Here is an 18186-nt window from a genome sequence, read left to right on the forward strand (position 1 = left end):
GACATTCACTGTAAAACATCCAGAGTTTTGGAGAACGCTGGTGTATGGCATCTCTAACCAAAATTCCAAACATGGCTTCTCCCCACCCACCATTTTCCTCCCCCTTCTCCCAGGTTAATGCTTTATGGATTTAGCTACCTAATATAAAGATATATATTTGTTTTCTTCCGGTGTTCCTTCCCTCTCACGCGCCTCCCCCACCCAAGCTTCTGATTTTCTTTTTCTTGTAGCTCAACACCTTTTGGGTTGATGATGTTGTCCGGGTGATAGACGATATGGAAACGGTCAAGCAGCTGCAAGCTGGTCACGGGGAGTGGACTGATGAGATGTCACCTGTGAGTGAGCTTTTATTCCAGGGCAGGATAGTAATTTAAAACAGCCAGTCTGTGTTTTGTTTTGTTCCTGGTGTGTTTTTAAATCTAAACGCTGATCGGCAACCTTTAAAACAACAACAACATGAGAGCCATGTTCTAAACAGAGCCAAGGGACTGATGGGTTCCACCCACTGATTGCTTGTGTCTCAGCTGGCACACGAGTCAAAGGGCTCTTCAACCAAACGTGGCCCAATGTGGATGTCAAAGGAAGCTTTTAGCAGAGCCCTTTGCCCTATTGGGTACCTTGGCCGCTTTCTCCCCAGGTGAGACACAGGCAAAGGGCTCTTTAACCACACATGGTCTAGTGGGGATGTCAAGGGAAGCTTCCAGCAGAGCCCTTTGCCCTATTGGGTACCTTGGCTGCTTCCCCACTCCAGCTTAGACACAGGCAAAGGGCTCTTTAACCACATCTTGCCCAGCACAAATAGCAACAGAGGCTTTGGCAAAGCTCTTTGCCCATTTAGGTATCTGGGCCACTTCCCCCCAAGCTTAGACACAGGCAGAGGGCTTTCAGCAGAGCCCTTTGCCCTATTGGGTACCTTGGCCGCTTTCTCCCCAGGTGAGACACAGGCAAAGGGCTCTTTAACCACACATGGTCTAGTGGGGATGTCAAGGGAAGCTTCCAGCAGAGCCCTTTGCCCTATTGGGTACCTTGGCTGCTTCCCCACCCCAGCTTAGACACAGGCAAAGGGCTCTTTAACCACATCTTGCCCAGCACAAATAGCAACAGAAGCTTTGGCAAAGCTCTTTGCCCTTTTAGGTATCTGGGCCACTTCCCCCCAAGCTTAGACACAGGCAGAGGGCTCTTTAACATCTTGCCCTGTGTGAATGGCAACAGAGGCCTTGGCAGAGCCCTCCCAGTTGTCCATGTCTTGGCTCCCGCATGGAAGTGAACAGCTAAAGCGGAGGGAGGGAGGGAGGGAGGGAGGCATAAGAGAACTCTGATGATGCTCCATGAGACCACATGTGGCAGATAGGTTGCATTTTTTTTAACATGATTCACTCCACACAGAAGATGGGGAGATGGAGGAAAGTGTTAATAATACTTTCCTGCTAGCAAGAAGCCTTTAGGGTGGGGAAGAGGGGTGGAATCTTCACAGTTCATTCTTGTGTATGTTTACTCGGAAGTAAGTCCCACGGTGTTCTTAGGACTGCAGCCTTACTCAGTGAATTGATTAGATACATCTTTTTTAAAAAACAAAACCCAAAATGCCTTCCTATCAATACATGATGATCAATCTAAAAACAAAGTGTGGTTTTTCCTTTAAAAACATCTTTATTTATATGCAAACATATTCTGATTAATAGTATCAGTTTTAAATTGATTGAATCATTGATTAGACAAAGACTTTTAAAATATTGTGACTGCTTTAATGGTAATTCAAAAATATGACCTCTCCCTCTCCCTCCCTCCCTCCCTCCCTCTCTCTCTCTCTCTCTCTCTCACACACACACACACACACACACACACACCAGTGTTTCCCAGCCTCCCTGTCCAGAGTAATTGTGTTTTTGGAGGCACAGAGATCACAGCCTCTCTTCCCCTTGAGTATCTGTTGTGGCCAAGAGAAAAGGAAGCAGGATCCACAGTCCTTCCCGTGTCTTCTTGAGCTCCTTGATCCTTTCTTTCAAGTGCCTGGCTTCTCTTTGTGCTAAGCTTGCTCTCTTGGGATCCTATATACTCATAACAAACTCATTCTCCCACTGAATTCTTACGTTGCCAAAACAGCGCCATCCACACACCACAAGAGGGAGGTATTAGCAGGCTTGGGAAAGCCCCGCATTTTGCAAAACTATAAAAAAAATGGGTAGGGTAAAACCCCTAAAAGCAGGGTGGGGGAGAAAACCAGTCCAGTGATGACTGAGCATGCTCAGTGGCCACAGAATTCTGACTGGGGGGTGGGATGAGGGAGGGGGAACGGAATGGAGTAACCTGAAAGAAGGTTTGGATGACTGGCCGGCTGCAGCCTTGAACAGGAGCTTTCCACACTGCAGTATTTTGTTGTGGGCCACGTTCGTCTGCCTTTAGGCTGAATTAAAAGAGTGAACAATAGAAAGTCGTTCTCCCCCTTGCTTCTGAAATGAATTTCCCCTTCCCGCTGGCAGATCCTTGGGCATATCGGCAAGGTGATCAAAGTGTTTGGAGATGGGGACCTGCGGGTGTCGTTCATGGGACAGTCCTGGACCTTCAACCCTGCCTGCCTGACAGCCTACCAGAGAGAAGAGGATGCTAACCTCATGACCACCGAGGATGCTAAGGAATCTAAAAGTGAAGAGCATGGGAGGAAACCCATAATCTCTATTATATAGCACTTGTGTTTTCGAATTGCTTGGCACTGATTGGCTGAGTTGGTGCGAGGGCAAGGAATGTTGAGGAATGTTCCAACCGCTCAGGGGAACACAGCTGCTGGATGGTTTTGCAGCTGAACCGGTGAAGGGAAGAGAGGTCTCTACAGTTCCTCACACGGGCCCTGCAGCCTAGGGTAGCTTTGTGGGGCTGGCTAAAGGCCGGGAATCTAAAAAGGGCAGAGAGCTCAGGAGGAAGGCGTTGACTGAAAGACGCAGAGTAAGCAACACATGGCAGTACTGTCTCCCGGCAAGGAGTGTTGGGGCCCAGTGGGATCACAGGCAAGCGCCGCACTCCAGGGCCGATGCAGAGACTAAATTCCCTTAATCAGAAAATTTGCCAGAGTTGGGCATGCTGCGCCACACTAGCCTGCTCAAACAGAGCCCCTTGGCACCCCTGCACACCCTGGGGCAGTTTCCTTCATCCTGCTGGGATACCCGGAATCATGTCTCTCATTTCCCCCGAACAGGCACGCTGCTCTCTGTGCTGGGGAGACTGCTCTCTCAGAAGACGGAATCGGACAACCCCGGCCGCCTGGTCACAGAGGCAGCGCATGGCAACGCCCCCAAGGTCCGGGATCTGGTTCAGAAATACTCAGACAAGGCGAGTCGCTGGTGTGGATGAGAGACACTTTAAAAAAATTTAATTTATGTTTGTTTCTAGCCCTTCAGCATATCAATGGGCCAACAAGTACCTGGGCGATACACAGAAATTGGGAGAGATCAAGGGGCAATGCCTAGGGTCAATTCTCCCTCCCTCCCCCTTCCTCTACCTTTCTTTCTTTTCCCCCTCCCTCCCTCCTTTCTTTCTTTCTCTTCCCCCCCTTTTCTCCCTCCCTCCCTCCCTCTCTCTCTCTCTCTCTTCCTTCTCCCTCCCTCCCTCCCTCCCTCCCTCCCTCCCTTCTTTCTTTCTTTCTTTCTTTCTTTCTTTCTTTCTTTCTTTCTTTCTTTCTTTCTTTCTTTCCTTCCCTCCCTCCCTCCCTCCCTCCCTCCCTCCCTCCCTCCCTCCTTTCTTTCTTTTTCTCTCTCTGTCTCATTCTCCCTTCTTTCTTTCCCTCTCCCTTCTTTCTTTCCCCCTCCCTCCCTCCCGCCCTCCCTCACACACACACACACACACACACACACACACACACACACTGTACAATCCCATTAAGGGATTATTTGTATGTGTGGATCAGATCCTACAGAGTTTTTCCTCTCTCCTTGCATCACCTCATTTACAAGACTTGTTTACACTGAAGGCTCCAGTTTTTCTTGAGGCGGGGTGCTGGGGTGGGGGCACACCATGCCCCCGCCCCAGCACCCCGCCTGCACCCATCTCCAGCCACTCACACTGGGCGGGCAGGCTGCTCCTCTGCCCTGGCAGCGCTGCATGCTAGTCAGCGTTCCCCGCCCGCACGCCTGCCCTGCCCTTGCCAGGGCCACCATCGCAACCACGCCGTCCTGCCTCCCCGTGTGCATGCGCTGACGACGGGGCCAGTAGAGTGCAGATGGCAACGCCAGCGGGCCGAGGCGTGCCACATGGGCTGAGCCGTCCCCCCTGCCCCTGCCTCCACCAAGCCAAGCCACATCAGGGGTGGTGGGCCAGAACTGCCTCGCCTCCACATGGCCACGCCCACTGATGGGAGTTGTAGTCCAGCAGCATTCCCACCCCGATATGGACCAAAGCATGACAAGGGAGGACAACCAAAGGACGAGTTCACGGGGCATACAGTTGCACATGTAAACAGGGGCGGTGGTCCTGGTGGCGGTGTGAGGCACCCAGTCGTTCCAATGGGGCTCCGTTTTCTCAACAGGTAGATATAAAAAACCAGGGCAGGACGGCCCTGCAGGTGGCTTCTTACCTGGGCCAGGTGGAGGTGGTGAAGATCTTGCTGCAGGCCCATGCCAACATTAACCTGCGGGACGAAGAAGGGGACACGGCCCTTCATTACGCCGCTTTTGGGTAGGTGGCTCTTGAAAGGAGCTGCAGCTCGATGGAAGAGCCCCGGCGCTGCATGCAGAAGGGCCCGGTTCGATTCCCGGCATTTCCAGGTAGGACCGAAGAGACTCCTGTCTCAGCCCTTGCAGACACGTTGCCAGTCAGTGTCGAGCAGGGGTGTTGAGCCTCGGGTGGCCCACCTCTCTTTTGGCCGCTGATCGTTCGATGGTTCCCTACCTTTCTGTGGAACTCCCTCCCTAGGGAACTCCATCATGCCCCCTCTTTAATGAGCTTCCGTCGTGCATTAAAAACGTGGCTGTTCAGGCAGGCATTTGGGGTGGGTTAGGGTATTTTAGAAAACGTTTTTATTGTAGAATTTAATTGTTTTAAACTGTTTTATTATATGCTGTACATCGCCCAGAGTGGCTGGGTGACCAGCCAGATGGGCGATTAATAAATGAAATAATAAAATAATAATAATAAAATAATAAATTTTGCACAGTTCCCCCCCCTCCCCGGCCATTCTAAAAGGCTGAAATGCCTCTCTTAAGGCTCAGTTCGGAGAGCCAAGCTCTCGTTTGGTCTAAGCATGGTCAAAACTGCCAGCGTGGTTTGAGCTTCCACACAAACAACGGGCGGACCGTGATTTGGACCCGTTTGTCTGCTCTTCGCTTGTTTATTTCTTTAGAGCATTTGGGGGCTGCTCTTCAGCCAAAAGGGTTTCCAGAGTGGCTTACAGCTCAATACAAAACAATACAGTCCCTCCCCTGGGGCTTGCAATCTAAAGAACACAACACAGACGGGAAAAGGGGTGGGGACGGAGGAGGACAAAACAAACTTGAGGGACGAGTTCTTAAAGCTGCAGTTCTTTACAACAGCCAGCTGGGATAGTACTAAAGCAAAACAGTTCAGGTGGGCCTATGGAATGGAGGCTGCTGCTGCTGCTGGGTGACCGTTGAGGAAGAGCCAAAGGCAGCTGGTGTCTCAGCAGAGCCAACGGAGTAGCCTTGCTTCCCTTCTCTTCTTCCACTGCAGCTGCATTTCCCACGTGCTCAGCACTCAGCTTCATACATTTGTCCCCCTCTCCACGGGGCCGCAGCCACTGGAGAAGGAGCAGCTCACATCTCCCTGGTGCAATAGCCTCTTGAGATGGAGTAGTGGCCATATGATTTCAGTGGTTTGCAAATGCAGGTGTAGCAGGGGATCACAGACCTGTGGTTTGCAAACCAGCGTGACATCCTGGCTTTGCAGTCCCTTGCAAACCATAGTTGGTAAGTTTGGCCTTAGGTCTTCGCCCTCAGTTTGGCACTAGACAGGAGTTTGTAAGGTTGCCCCCCTTTTTTTAACCTGGTGTGCAGGGTATGGACCTCCCCCCGCCCCGTGGTCCGATCCTGGCAGCACCACTGATGCTATGTGATGACATCGTCATGAAGCCATTTTCTCCCAGCCCTATCTGGAGATGCCGGGGATCGAACCCACGACTTCCGATATTCATAGCACACACTCTGCTACTGAGCAATGGTCTTTTCCCCCTAAGTAGGTTAATGCTTGTCAATAACTGTAACCAGAGGGAATATCTGTGGTAAGGGTTTTCTGTCATTATTTATCCCTTTCGTCATCCAGGAACCAAGCTGAGATTGCCCGCGTGCTGGTTGGCAAAGATGCCAACGCGGACCTCTTGAACAACGCCAAGTGCACGGCCTTGTACATTGCCGTCAACAAAGGCTTCACGGAGGTCGTGCAGGCCTTGTGCGAGCACAACTGCGACGTTAACCTGCCGGTGGGTTTTATGTTCGGGGTTCGCGTTGTGCGCAGAAGGCTTTTTTGCATGTTTCTTTTCACGTGTCTGCCCCATTCCTGCGCAAAACCGGGGCAGAGCATCTTTGACACTCAAAGGAGCACTTGGAGAGAGTCGCCAAGCCCTCTCCTGTCTTGTATGTTGCCTCCTCTCTGTCAGTTTTCTCCATTTCTGGTTCACTTCGGTCTCTGACGCTTGGAGCAACGGACTCCGGGGTCAGGCCAGCTCTACTGTTAGGCACAGCGTGTTGGCAGCTAGTTTTGGCTGCTGTGAAAGGGCAGCAAAATTGTTAGTGTATTTAATTAATTAGCATTGCATATTTACTGTCATAGAATCATAGAATGGTAGGGTTGGAAGGGGCCTACAAGGCCATCGAGTCCAACCCCCTGCTCAGTGCAGGACTCCAAGTCAGAGCATCCCTGACAGAGCATCCCTGTCCAGCCTCGTCTTGAACGCCTCCAGTGTGGAAACGCCCACCACCTCCCTAGGTAATGGAGACACCTCCATTGTCGTCTTGCTCTAACAGTCAGGACTTTTTCCTGATGTTCAGACGGTATCTGCCTTCCTGTCACTTGAGCCCATTACTCAGTGTCCTGCACTCTGGGAGGATCGAGAAGAGATCCTGGCCTTCCTCTCTGTGACAGCCTTTCAAGGACTTGAAGAGCGCCGTCATATCTCCCCTCAGTCTTCTCTTCTCAAGGCTAAACGTGCCCAGCTCTTTCAGTCTCTCTTCACAGGGCTTTGTTTCCAATCCCCTGATCAGCTTTGTTGCCCTCCAGCTTGTCTTCATCCTTCTTAAAGTGTGGTGCCCAGAACTGGACACAGTTCTCGGGATGAGGGGAGAGGGATATTCTGCCTCAGGAGTCAAGAAAATGTAGCTGGCCTGAGGTAATGCGCACCTTGACTTGTGAGGAAGAGGGGTGCCATTTGCTCTGCCACAGGTAGCAAAATGTCAGGAGCTCTTGGCAACGCGCTTTTTCACGATCGTCTGGCAGCTGCTTGGTGTTGACATGGCCTCAGGGTTCTTCGGCCACGAGCTCCTTTTACCGTTACACCCCTGCTTCGTACGTGAGTGCGGTGAGCTTCGGACCGCTTAAGCCTCCGTCCTCTTCCCCCTCAGGATTCGTACGGCGACACCCCCCTGCATTACGCCATCACCGCTGACTTCAAGTGCATAATCGAGGCCCTCACCGAAGTCCCAAATATCGATTTCACCATCCAGAATCGGCAAGGGTTCAACCTGTTGCACCATTCGGCTCTGAAGGGGAACAAGCTGTAAGCGACAAATAAAACGTAAACATTAAAAATTGGAGCTGGGAAGGGGACAAGGAGTGTTTGGTGGGTCTTCCTCCAAGCAAGATGCCGGGGATGGCACCAAATCCTGCTCTCCAGGGCCTGATAGCCACACCCCTTCCCCCTGGCTCCACCTCCTACCACCAATAATTTCCCGGATTGTGAGCAATTTTCCCCCATTCTAAAAGGTTGAAATGCCTCTCCTAAAAGCTCAGTTACTGGCAGTTAAGAGCTTTAAGCTACAATATGCTGGGGAGGGGCATTTTTTGGCCCCACCACTTTTGCCTCGCCTCTTTTGCCTTCAGTTCCGCCCACCACTCCGGCACGTATGTTCAATCCCATCCCAACCAACGTCAGATGTATGTTTCGCACTTTGGGCTCTGGCAGAATAGATGTCTGGCCACACAGGGGCGCCATTTGTCTTGTGAACCTCCCGGAGAGCTTCGGTCCATGGGCGGTATAGAAATGTAATAAATAAATACATTCACGATGATGTTTCATCGCCGCAGAAGGATTGTGGGGTGGAGGGAAGGAAACCTTTTGATTTTTTTTTTTTTTAGTCCTGATAGAAATCGCTGTATTGTGCTTGCGGTGAGGTTTCTCTCCCTCTGAGTGAGGATGGAGAACGAAGGTGGACAGAAGAGGAGAAATAAGAATCCAAAAGGGCTTTGCCTCTTTCATTTTTGTGTCATGGGCACCATTTTGGAGAGAGGCCTATGCATGGGGGGGTGGCAGTGAACACTTTCTGATAGTCAGGGAGGAAGAATCCCACCTGTGTTCAGCAACCCGGATCCAAGATTTAAATTGCCCAAAGCAGCGTGTTTCTAAAGCAGCCTTTCCCAACCTGGTGCCCCCCAGATGTGCCAAACTCCAACTCCAGATGTGTCAGGCTGCAACTTGAGCCCAATAAAAGCTTTTCTAGACACTGCAGAATATTTTCTCTCCTGTTTTGTGACATGATTTGTGCCTTTCTCCCTTGCTGTTTCCTGAACTACAACTCCCATAATCCCTCAGCCAGCTACGCTGGGAGGTGTAGTCCAACACATCTGGAGGGCACCAGGTTGCAGAAGGCTCTTCTAAAGGCACTTTAGGGTGCAATCCTATGCATGTTGAGACCGAAAAACGTCCTACACCTCCCACCATTCCCCAGCCAGCTGTACTGGCTGGGGAATGCTGAGAGTTGTGGGCCTTTTTTCTGTCTCAACATGCATAGGATTGCACCCTTAGTGGCTAATCCACAACAAAAATCACATGTCTATGTGCTCCTGAGAGGTGAAAAAATAATGTCTTTTTGCAACATGGCAGGAAGGGAGACACGTGCAGCCCGCTCTGCCCCAGAGCCCCCCCCCCTTTCCCTTCTAATCCCTTTAAGTGAACTGCTGCCGTGACAGGTGTTAAGGGAGCTGATTCATGACTTGTCAGAATATTTGTCCATCTTGCCCACGATCGTCCCATAACCCGCTACCTGATCCTTCTAATTCAGCAGTGGGCAACTTGTGGCCCGCCTGTGTCCTGGCCTATATCTGTATATTTGGCCTGTATCTGTATTTTTATCCCACTCTTCAGGCCGAAAAACGTGGCTTACAATCGGTCGGCAAAAGAGGCAGTCCCTCCCTGCAGGCTTACAAACTAAAAAGACACAACTCACGAGGAAAAAGGGAAGGGGAGGGAAGAGGAAAAATTTAAGTGGGCTGTAGAATGACCCCGCTTCCCCTCTCATCTCCGGGGGTGCAGTCAGTCCAACTGGTGAGGGATAGCACAGCCAATAATGGGGGATGTTGGGAGTTGTAGTCCAAAACATCTGGAGGGCCACAAGTTACCCACCCCTGTTCTAACTGAGCTGAGTTACGGGTGTGGCCATCAGGGCCTGGTTTAATAAATTTGGAGCTGGGCACAGTACAGATCTGGTCGGTGGGCTGAAGCGACCTCTCCCCAGCCTTTTATTATGTTGTGAAAACATGGGTTCAAAAAGCACTGCAGTGCTGAGCCACTGAGTCACTTGGTGGATTAATGCTGCTTCGTATCGTCCCCTCCTTTTGTTTTCTTTGTAGATCACCGGTGGCAAAGCCAAGGAGCTCTGCTTTCATGCCCCTCTCTTGATTTCAATTTTTGAGAAGAACAGACCTCTCGCTCGCCCTCTTCCTTCCTTCACGGCTTTTGGCCTGTGCCTCAGCCAGTGCTCCCATTGAGGACATTTATAACTGCTGAATAGGCCTGTCTCTGTAATGTACATTTGCCCTCTGTGACAACTGGTGCTTAAGGCGCTCTCTTTTTTCCTCCCCTTCGCTCTGATCTCTTTGACCTCCCAGAGCCATCAAGAAGATCCTGGCGAGAGCCCGGCAATTGGTAGATGCCAAGAAGGAAGATGGATTCACCGCTTTGCATCTCGCCGCCCTGAACAACCACAAAGAAGTGGCAGAGATCTTGATCAAAGAGGTAAATCTGGAGAAATATTAGGAGGGGAAGAGGTCTGCTTGTTTGTTTGTTTATAAGGCAGGGAGCTGGGTTCAGTGTTTAGAACCAGTCCCAAAAGGGTGGGAAAGTCTGGTGTTTTGCCAGGGGCCAAGACTGGCAAAAGGTCCCATCGGCTCAAACTTGCCACCATTCCTGCTTCTTCTGCGAAATGTCCGAAAAGGTCCAAGGCAACGGAAAAGAGTTCTCTGGTTTATTTTTTTCAGGATTTTTTTCCTGCTCCTCAGTCAAAAAGGTTCCCAGAGCACCTTTCATATAATCAGTAAAACAAGACAGACCCTGCCTTCAGGCTTACAATACAAAGAGACATGGCTCACAAGGGAAAGAGAATGGGGAAGCAAGAGGGGGGAAAGTTCTGACTCTGAAATAGTTCTGTTTATACACACCCAGGCTAAGACGGCCCACTGCGTTGCGCAAAGATACCTCTCCCTTCCCATAATGGGGGTGGAGGGGTGGGGTTCTTCTCTATTTTTCCTTTTTAAGTTTCAGGGCACAGTTGAATGCCTGTTTAGACCGAAAAAGTCCTACAACTCCCAGCATCCCCCAGCCAGCCATGCTGGCCGGGGGATGCTGGGAGTTGTAGGACTTTTTGTCGGTCTGCACATGCATAGGATATTCTTTAGAATATCCACATAGAAATGCATCTCAACTCAATATTAACAAAAAAGCAATGATTGCGACAACTTAAACAAACAGCGTTGTTCGTTTTGAAGCTTTATTATTTATTTAAACTATTTTCTCCTGCCTTTGACAGCAAACCCCTCCCAAGGTGGTTTGTGAACAAAAAAAGCATGAAACAGCAGAAATATAATAACACAGTAAGTTGAAACAGAAGCATAAAACATCCCACTTGGATATGAGCCAAAAATTAAAAATAGAAAAATATGAGTGACTGTTAAAACGACATCTTATAAAACATAGACCATCAGCAATTTAATTAAAAGCAGACTCAAAGGATCAGGTCTTTACAACCCATTTTTAAAGCAGTCAGAGAAGGAGCCTAGTGTACTCCCTGTGGAAGGGCATTCCCTAAGGATGGGGCCACTGCAAAAAAGACCCTGTCTCTCGTGCTTGCCCACCTGACGCACCTTATTGCTGCAGCACCCTTGAGCAGGGTTTCTGCAGCCAATCTTAGGGCCTGGGCAGGTTTATACAGGTTTTGATGCCTCCTGAAGACGTAGTTGTTTATGCAAGCTTTCTTTGGCTTGTAACTGACCAGCGCGGCGCTGCTCCATTTTACTGTTTTTATACAGTTCCTATTTATTTATCTAGTTTTGTTATTGTGGCTGTAATTGTTTGTTAATGGTGTATTTTAAACAGTGGCTTTAAATATTTTTGTATGTAAGCCGCTCAGAGATTTAAGCTGCTCAGAGACTTAAGCCACTCAGAGGGGCCGTAGCTCAGTGGTATAGCTCTTGCTCTGTGTGCAGAAGGTCCCGGATTCGATCCCCGGCACCTCCAGGTAGAGTTGGAAAAATTCCTGCCTGAATCCCTGGCGAGCCATTGCTGCCAGTCAGTGTTGACAATACTGGGCTGGATGGGCCCAGGGTCTGAGTCAGGATAAGGCAGCTTCCTATGTTTTTATTATATTGAGTGGTATACAGACTTTATAAGTGCGGATCAGGTGGGTTTGGTTAAAAACCTGGCCCAACCCAAATCCTTCCCCCATCCTTACTGCATGCAAAGGGGGCGTGCTGCAAACTGAGGCTCCTATCCCCTCTCCTGGAGTCTCCTCAGGATGTTGGTGTATGGAGATTTCCCCCATCCCTTCTTCAGGTCCCGAAACGAGCAGAGGACTCCCAGTCTCGGGGCGGAGAGAATCTCCGAACGGAGCCTCTGATTCAGCTCTGAACATCCCTTGCCAAAATATTGGCATACATGCTCAGCTAGCCAATCAACACTGCCCTTGTTCTCCCCCACCAGCACCACCACCCTCCAAAAACAACAACCAGCCAGCCAGCCAACCACCCAACCAAGCATTCTCCTTTCAGGGCCGCTGTGACGTCAACCTCAAAAACAACCGCAACCAGACGCCCCTGCACTTAGCGGTCACGCAGGGCCACACGGAGATGGTGCAGCTGCTGGTCAGTGAGGGCTCCGACGTCAACGCCGAAGACGAGGACGGCGACACGGCCATGCACATCGTCCTGGAGAGAGAGCACCTGATGTTGATCGTGGCCGAGGAACAGCAAGACGGAGAGGAGAGCCTCTTCTCCAAGGTGAGCGAGAGAGTCCCGGCTGTTCTGTTAGAACAGGGCAGGGAAGCAGAGTCGGCGGGGTACGGGGGGGACGGATGACCCCACCCAGCCCTCCGTGGGCCGAATGATGTCAAAGGGGCATGGCCTACCGATGTCCGTTGGTCCCTGGTGGGTGTGTCAGCAGGATGACTCTCCCAGCGTCTCCGCAACAAACGAGCTTCACTACGCACCGGCCTTCTCCCGTTGCCCTGAATCTCCCATCGTTCCGCTTCGTTGGATGTCTCCAGGCACGAGTATTTTGAGGGGGGGGAGTTAAATCAGGGAGCAACGCAAAGAGAAATTTAAAAACTGGATGAGAAGTTGAGTTTCCCTTTGGATTCCTTCATTTTGATTTCCGTTCGGGTTGGTTTGGGGGATTCGGTCTTTTTTCCTCCGTTTGTCTTCAAAGGAATGCACAGCCCTCGTGGCCACTGAAAGACCATCCTTGGTTACAGACAAGCGGCCTGTCTTCCCTCGCCACAGAGTGGCTCCAGGCATAGAGGGGAACTGAATGGCAAGCAAGTGACCCACCATGCCTGCAGAGCGTATTTGCTTTACAGTGGAACCATGGGCTACATCCTGCAGCAGTTAAAACAATTCCCCTTTCCCTTTATCCACCCACTGTTTCAGCTCCAGGCATCTGGGTTCCTTGGCAGCCTTGAGCTGAACGTGGGGACTGCCATCGCATGCTACTTGGCACAAGAAGGTGCTGACGTCAACTACGCCAACCACAGAGGCAAGTCCCCCCTTGACCTTGTCTCGGATGGAAGCATCGTTCAACTTATCAAGAACTTTTCCCAAAAATTCAGGTAAGGGCAGGTCCACCCCCTCCACAGTTGACCTCTCCTTGACTTCGTCCTTGGAACCAAAACCGTGCCCTCATTCAGAGGGGCCCGCTCCTTGTTGCTTTGCTGAAACACACCACATGTTCTCAGGAAGTCTGCCCAGTTTTTAACGACCAGGGTGTCATGCCGTCCACTTGGGCCTTCCCGTGTGCACAGGCTGCTTCCTTGGGGGCGGGCAGTCAGTGCCTTATTCGGGGCCCACCTGGTCGGAGGACACAGCCCTGCCATCATCCTCTGGTTCGGAGGATGAGTCCACGGCAGAACCTCCATCTCCCAGCCTTGCAGAAGTTTCAGGCTACAAAATCAGGCAGGGGCCGTTTAACAGTCCAGTCAGCTCCTCCAAGAGGGGTGGAGCTGGCCACACTGCAGGACTTGTCAGGCTTCATAAGCCTGACAAGTTGGCCTTAGTTCCCTGCTGAGACGACATCCTCCTATGGCCCTAATAGGAGAGTGCTCCTGCCAGCAGGACCCTCTTGGAGCTATCCGAGGTCCTATTTCTTTCCTGTTGTTATCTGACTGCCATCAGATGCTACCAGCTTTCCCCATGAGCCTCAAGGAACCACAGAACAGAACGCAGGGCCAGCTTCGGGTCTGATGGGGTCCTGGGCAGAGAGACCGCTGGTGGGGCAGTTGATAGGCCCTGGTAGGCTTGCTTGGTGGTTGAGAGCAACAGCGCTCTGCACAGCGCCAGGTGACCAATCTAGCTGCCATTTTAATTTATCACAGGCTGTTCTTTGCATTGTTTATGAGACTGGGTCCTGGATATTCCTGAGCAGGTGGCTAATTGTCTTTTTAATTGCTCTGTGTATATGTGCTCAACTGGCTGGATATCCTCGTCAGACTGGATAAATCATACAGTTCTCTTGCTTTCCTTTTTTATTACTTATTTATCTCATGTATTCCACTCGGAACAGGATATATGATTGCAATAAATATGATTCATTCGGAGCATTCAATCACTTGGGCCTAAAGGCTTTCTTAAAGGGCCAGGTCTTAACCTGGAGCCTGAAGGACCAAAGTGTGGGGCCCTGGCAGGCCTCCATCAGGAGGGGAAGATTCCATAAGGTTGGTGCAACCCCTAAAAAGGCCCTGCTCCTAGAAAATACCCCCCGAGCTTCAGATCTGATTTTCTTTCTCTGTCTCGTTTGGATAGTTACAGAGAACACCAGGACTCCTTGGAGGGCTCCACAGTGACATGCAGCCTGAGACGAGTTCACACGACCCCAAACACCATGACAAACCTTAGTGTGGCCAAGGTGGCGGCCCCCTCCGAGTGCCTGGTCTGCTCAGAGCTGGCTCTCCTTGTCCACTTCTTTCCCTGTCAGCACAGCATCGTGTGTGAAGGTATTACTGCCGCATATAACCTTTGATCCCAGAGATTACGACTTCCCCTTCCTGTTTGGATTTCTTGGCTGGGCAGGAGGGGGGCGGGGCCTTTAAACAGAAATTGTCTTCACCTGTCTCTGGGGTGGGGAACCTATAGTCCTCCAGGACTGGACTGCAACTCCCATGAGTTTTAGCCAGCGGCAGGAATGATGGAAGCTGCAGTTCCACAGAATTCCCCATCCTCGACCTAGCATATGAAATGATGCAGTGTTCTGATGGGCCATTTACAGAACACTGCCCTCACCCAGGGAGGCTTATCTGGTGCCTCGTTTAATGTAACTCCAGTGCTGGGCAAAGATACTTTTTGTTTAATTTCTCCAGCTTTCAACATTGGAGAAGTTCTCTTAACATTTTGAAAGATGACTTCCATTTACTGGAACTCGTATTTATTTATTTATTTATTTATGGTGACAAAATAAAATGTGGCAGGGGGGAGATAATAACTCCGTGTTGTGTTTCAGCTGTTTTTCCCTCCCCACCCCTTGTCCGTAGAATGCTCCAGGAGGATGAAGAAATGCATCAAATGCCAAGTGACGATTACCAAGAAACTCAAGCAAGGTCAGCCTTGTGATCTCACCATTCCCCCAGCTTTTAATGTCCCAAAGTGTAGCATATTGATAGGATCGGAAGCGAGGGCCCTGTGGAAACACACCTGCTTTGCACGCTGACGGTTGCCACCTCCATCCAGCTAGAAAGATTGGACAGAAGCAGGAGATGAGAAGGTTTCTTCTGGAGAGCCGACATCATCTTGATGGCACGTTGCTTCACAACCCCGGAGGGCCCCTCCCAGCAGGTTTGCATAGATGTTAAGCGGCCTGCTGGAATCGGCCCTCCAGGTAGGATCTGAGCCAGCATGAAACAACGCTGTTCCCAAGACCCAGCCATGGCTGACAGTCTCAAGAGCTGCTCAAAGATCCAGCAGAACCAACAGGGGACAGGGTTCCCCTGACCAATTCGTTCGAACACTCACATTTGCTGTGTAAGTCACTCCTTCTAATAGCGAACGCCGGTGGTCAGTGCCAACAGGATTGTTGCCCAAGTGGGCCACTGAGAAACAAGAGGGAGGTCTCTGCGCAGTCAGGGGAACAAGAAAGTACCAGAAACGCCTTTTTAAGGAAAAAACAATAACTAAGGCACCAAGTTCCCCATTCCTCCCCCCCTCGCCCCCAACACACCGGTTTGGTGCAGTGGCTGGAGTGTAGGACTGGGAGTCGGGAGATCTGGGTTCTTGTCCCCACTCAGCCATGAAAGCTCGCTGGGTGACTTTGAGCCAGTCCCAGACTCTCAGCCCAACCTGCCTCGCAGGGCTGTTGTTGTGAGGATAAAATAGGAGGAGGAGGATTGTGTATGCCACCTTGGGTTGCTTAAGGAGGAAAATTAGAGGGATAGAAATGTAATTAATTAATTAATTAATTAATTAATTAAATGAGGAGTGAGCATGCTTGGTAGCCACAGAATATACAGTGACAGTCAGAAAAGAAAAGCAGAACACAGTGACCAGAACACAGGGAGAGGCTGGAATGCCCTGCTAGGAAGGAAGGGTTGGCTGGAACCCTGAATAGGAGCGCTCCCATTAGGAGGGAGGAATGCACTGCAACATTTTGTTGCAGTTCCCACCCCTGCTAAACATTCCAGGCGGCTCTGTATTTGGAGCGAGTGGGGCAGCGACCCACTGCCGCTCCCCCACCCACTTGGGGCAGAGAAATCCCCCCACACACATTTGCTCCAGGGCAGAGCACACGGCTGCCGACGGCCGCGCGTGATCTCAGTAGAAAGTGGAGCCCCTGCCCTGCCCTGCCCTGCCCTCCACCACCACCCCAGACCCGTTGTGCACCAGCTGCCACTGTCTGTAACTCCCCCCTACTCTCTTCCCTTGAACAGATAGCTCAGAGGTGGAGTGCAATTTCTGTTCGGAATCGACAGACCAGCAGAAGCTGATGGAGGACCTCCAGAACCGGTACCGGCAGATGGAGGAGCGCATCACGTGCCCCATCTGCATCGACAACCAAATCAAACTGATCTTCCAGTGCGGGCACGGATCGTGCCAGGAGTGCAGCGCTGCCCTGGCCGTGTGCCCCATCTGCCGACAGACTATCCGCGAAAGGATACACATCTTTGTTTGAGGGTGACTCTCTGACTTCTCCACCCCCATCGCTAATCCAACCCCTCCGGAAAAAACGTATCTCGAATTTATTTCATCTTTGGTTTAGTTCGGACTCGCAGCCGGCCAGATGTGTTTATAGTAACTGTGAAGGAGCAAGAGGTCAGCAGGGTGTGTATGGAAACAGGTGTAGCAGGGACCAAATGCCCTGTACAGCTTACTTTTTCTTTTCCTTATTGACCACAGCAGCCCACAGGCGAGATGCAGACTTGACCCGACACGGGCTGGTTACAGAAGCTTACCAGGGCTGCAAATTTTGGCATGGAGACGCCATTGCCTTGATGGCATTGGTGTGGTTTGGGGGCAAGGGGGACGGTGTTTCTCCTTCACAGCCTTATCCGGATTCAAAAGGGGGAGAAATACATCATCTTCTAAAGACGGCATGTTTCCTTCCGTTCCGTGGAAAAGCAATATTTTTGCACTTTAAAAGTTGGGGTTTGATTCGGGCTCCGCCCTTCCAGCAGAAGGGGTGGGCCAACAGGAGAGTAAGCACGCAACCAAACTTTTTTTGGGGGGTACAGAACCCTAGGATTTTATGGGCCACAATATGTGGAAATTTATGAAAGATTGTGCGTGTGCGTGTGTTGTGTGTGTATGAGAGGGAGGGAGGGAGGGAGGGAGGGAGGGAGGGAGGGAGAAAGAAGGGGGTGTGCCTTTGAGGTAAAGTAGTGAATGTTTACTGGCAAAAATATAACACGGCAACAGAAATATTCTATCAGGTGGGGGTGTGTCTTTCTTTTTCATATGCAGCAAGTTTCTTGTTCTCGACTCGTCGTGCCAAAGTCAGGGGCTGGTTTCTCCAGCTGCGAGGCATTTTAAAAAAGGGGTTGAGAAGCTGCAATAAAAGTGAGAAATGGAGAGCAAAAAGCACACACACAAGAAATCCCCCTTGGTTTTGGCCAGCAGCTTTGAATACAGTCTCCGCATGCACGCTCTCGCTCCATACGCGCGCGCACTCAGCTCGGACGTTAAGCCCCGAACGTACGGTTTTGGAAGCTTGAGTGTGGTTTGGGGCCATCTGCAAATGGGCCGAGCCGTAGCGGGGGACCACTGCTCTGTCTTCAGGGGCTGCCGCACTGCAAAGAACGGAGGGACTTGTGAAGTGTTTCTTCTGTACGGAGGGGACAGACAGCAGACTCTGACGTGCCGGTCAGAACTTTGGTTTGCCTGTTGTGTGTTGGGGAAGCTGAAGGCTTTGCCATGATGTCTGGATTTAGCTAGAGGCGCGTGTTGAAATTCAGAGGGGGGTGCGATTGTGCGGCAGGTCGGGCAGATCCAGGCAAGAGACTGAAGACTGGAAGCAACGGGGCGGTCTTTCTTGTGCGCTAGATTGGTGGTTTTCAGACTTCCCTG

General features: G+C 50.9%; 1 protein-coding gene across 3 annotated transcripts in view; it reads left to right on the forward strand.

The window, feature by feature from the left end:
* MIB2 (MIB E3 ubiquitin protein ligase 2) overlaps positions 1 to 17547 on the forward strand; it is a 90466-nt gene extending 72919 nt beyond the window's left edge. For all 3 annotated transcript variants that reach the window (XM_084822023.1, XM_084822025.1, XM_084822024.1), the window contains 12 exons: positions 231 to 335; positions 2481 to 2643; positions 3191 to 3324; positions 4517 to 4665; positions 6265 to 6421; positions 7560 to 7714; positions 10042 to 10168; positions 12196 to 12423; positions 13072 to 13250; positions 14440 to 14630; positions 15165 to 15230; positions 16554 to 17547. In XM_084822023.1, coding sequence (XP_084678149.1) covers positions 231 to 335; positions 2481 to 2643; positions 3191 to 3324; positions 4517 to 4665; positions 6265 to 6421; positions 7560 to 7714; positions 10042 to 10168; positions 12196 to 12423; positions 13072 to 13250; positions 14440 to 14630; positions 15165 to 15230; positions 16554 to 16795 — 1896 coding nt within the window. In that variant the 3' untranslated portion in view covers positions 16796 to 17547. The remainder of the gene's footprint in view (positions 1 to 230; positions 336 to 2480; positions 2644 to 3190; positions 3325 to 4516; positions 4666 to 6264; positions 6422 to 7559; positions 7715 to 10041; positions 10169 to 12195; positions 12424 to 13071; positions 13251 to 14439; positions 14631 to 15164; positions 15231 to 16553) is intronic.
* Positions 17548 to 18186: the final 639 nt, after the last annotated feature.

This window comes from Heloderma suspectum, chromosome 15 (genome assembly GCF_057233095.1).
Source record: "Heloderma suspectum isolate Gila_16-S chromosome 15, 16-S_ref, whole genome shotgun sequence".
Classification (NCBI taxonomy): domain Eukaryota; kingdom Metazoa; phylum Chordata; class Lepidosauria; order Squamata; family Helodermatidae; genus Heloderma; species Heloderma suspectum.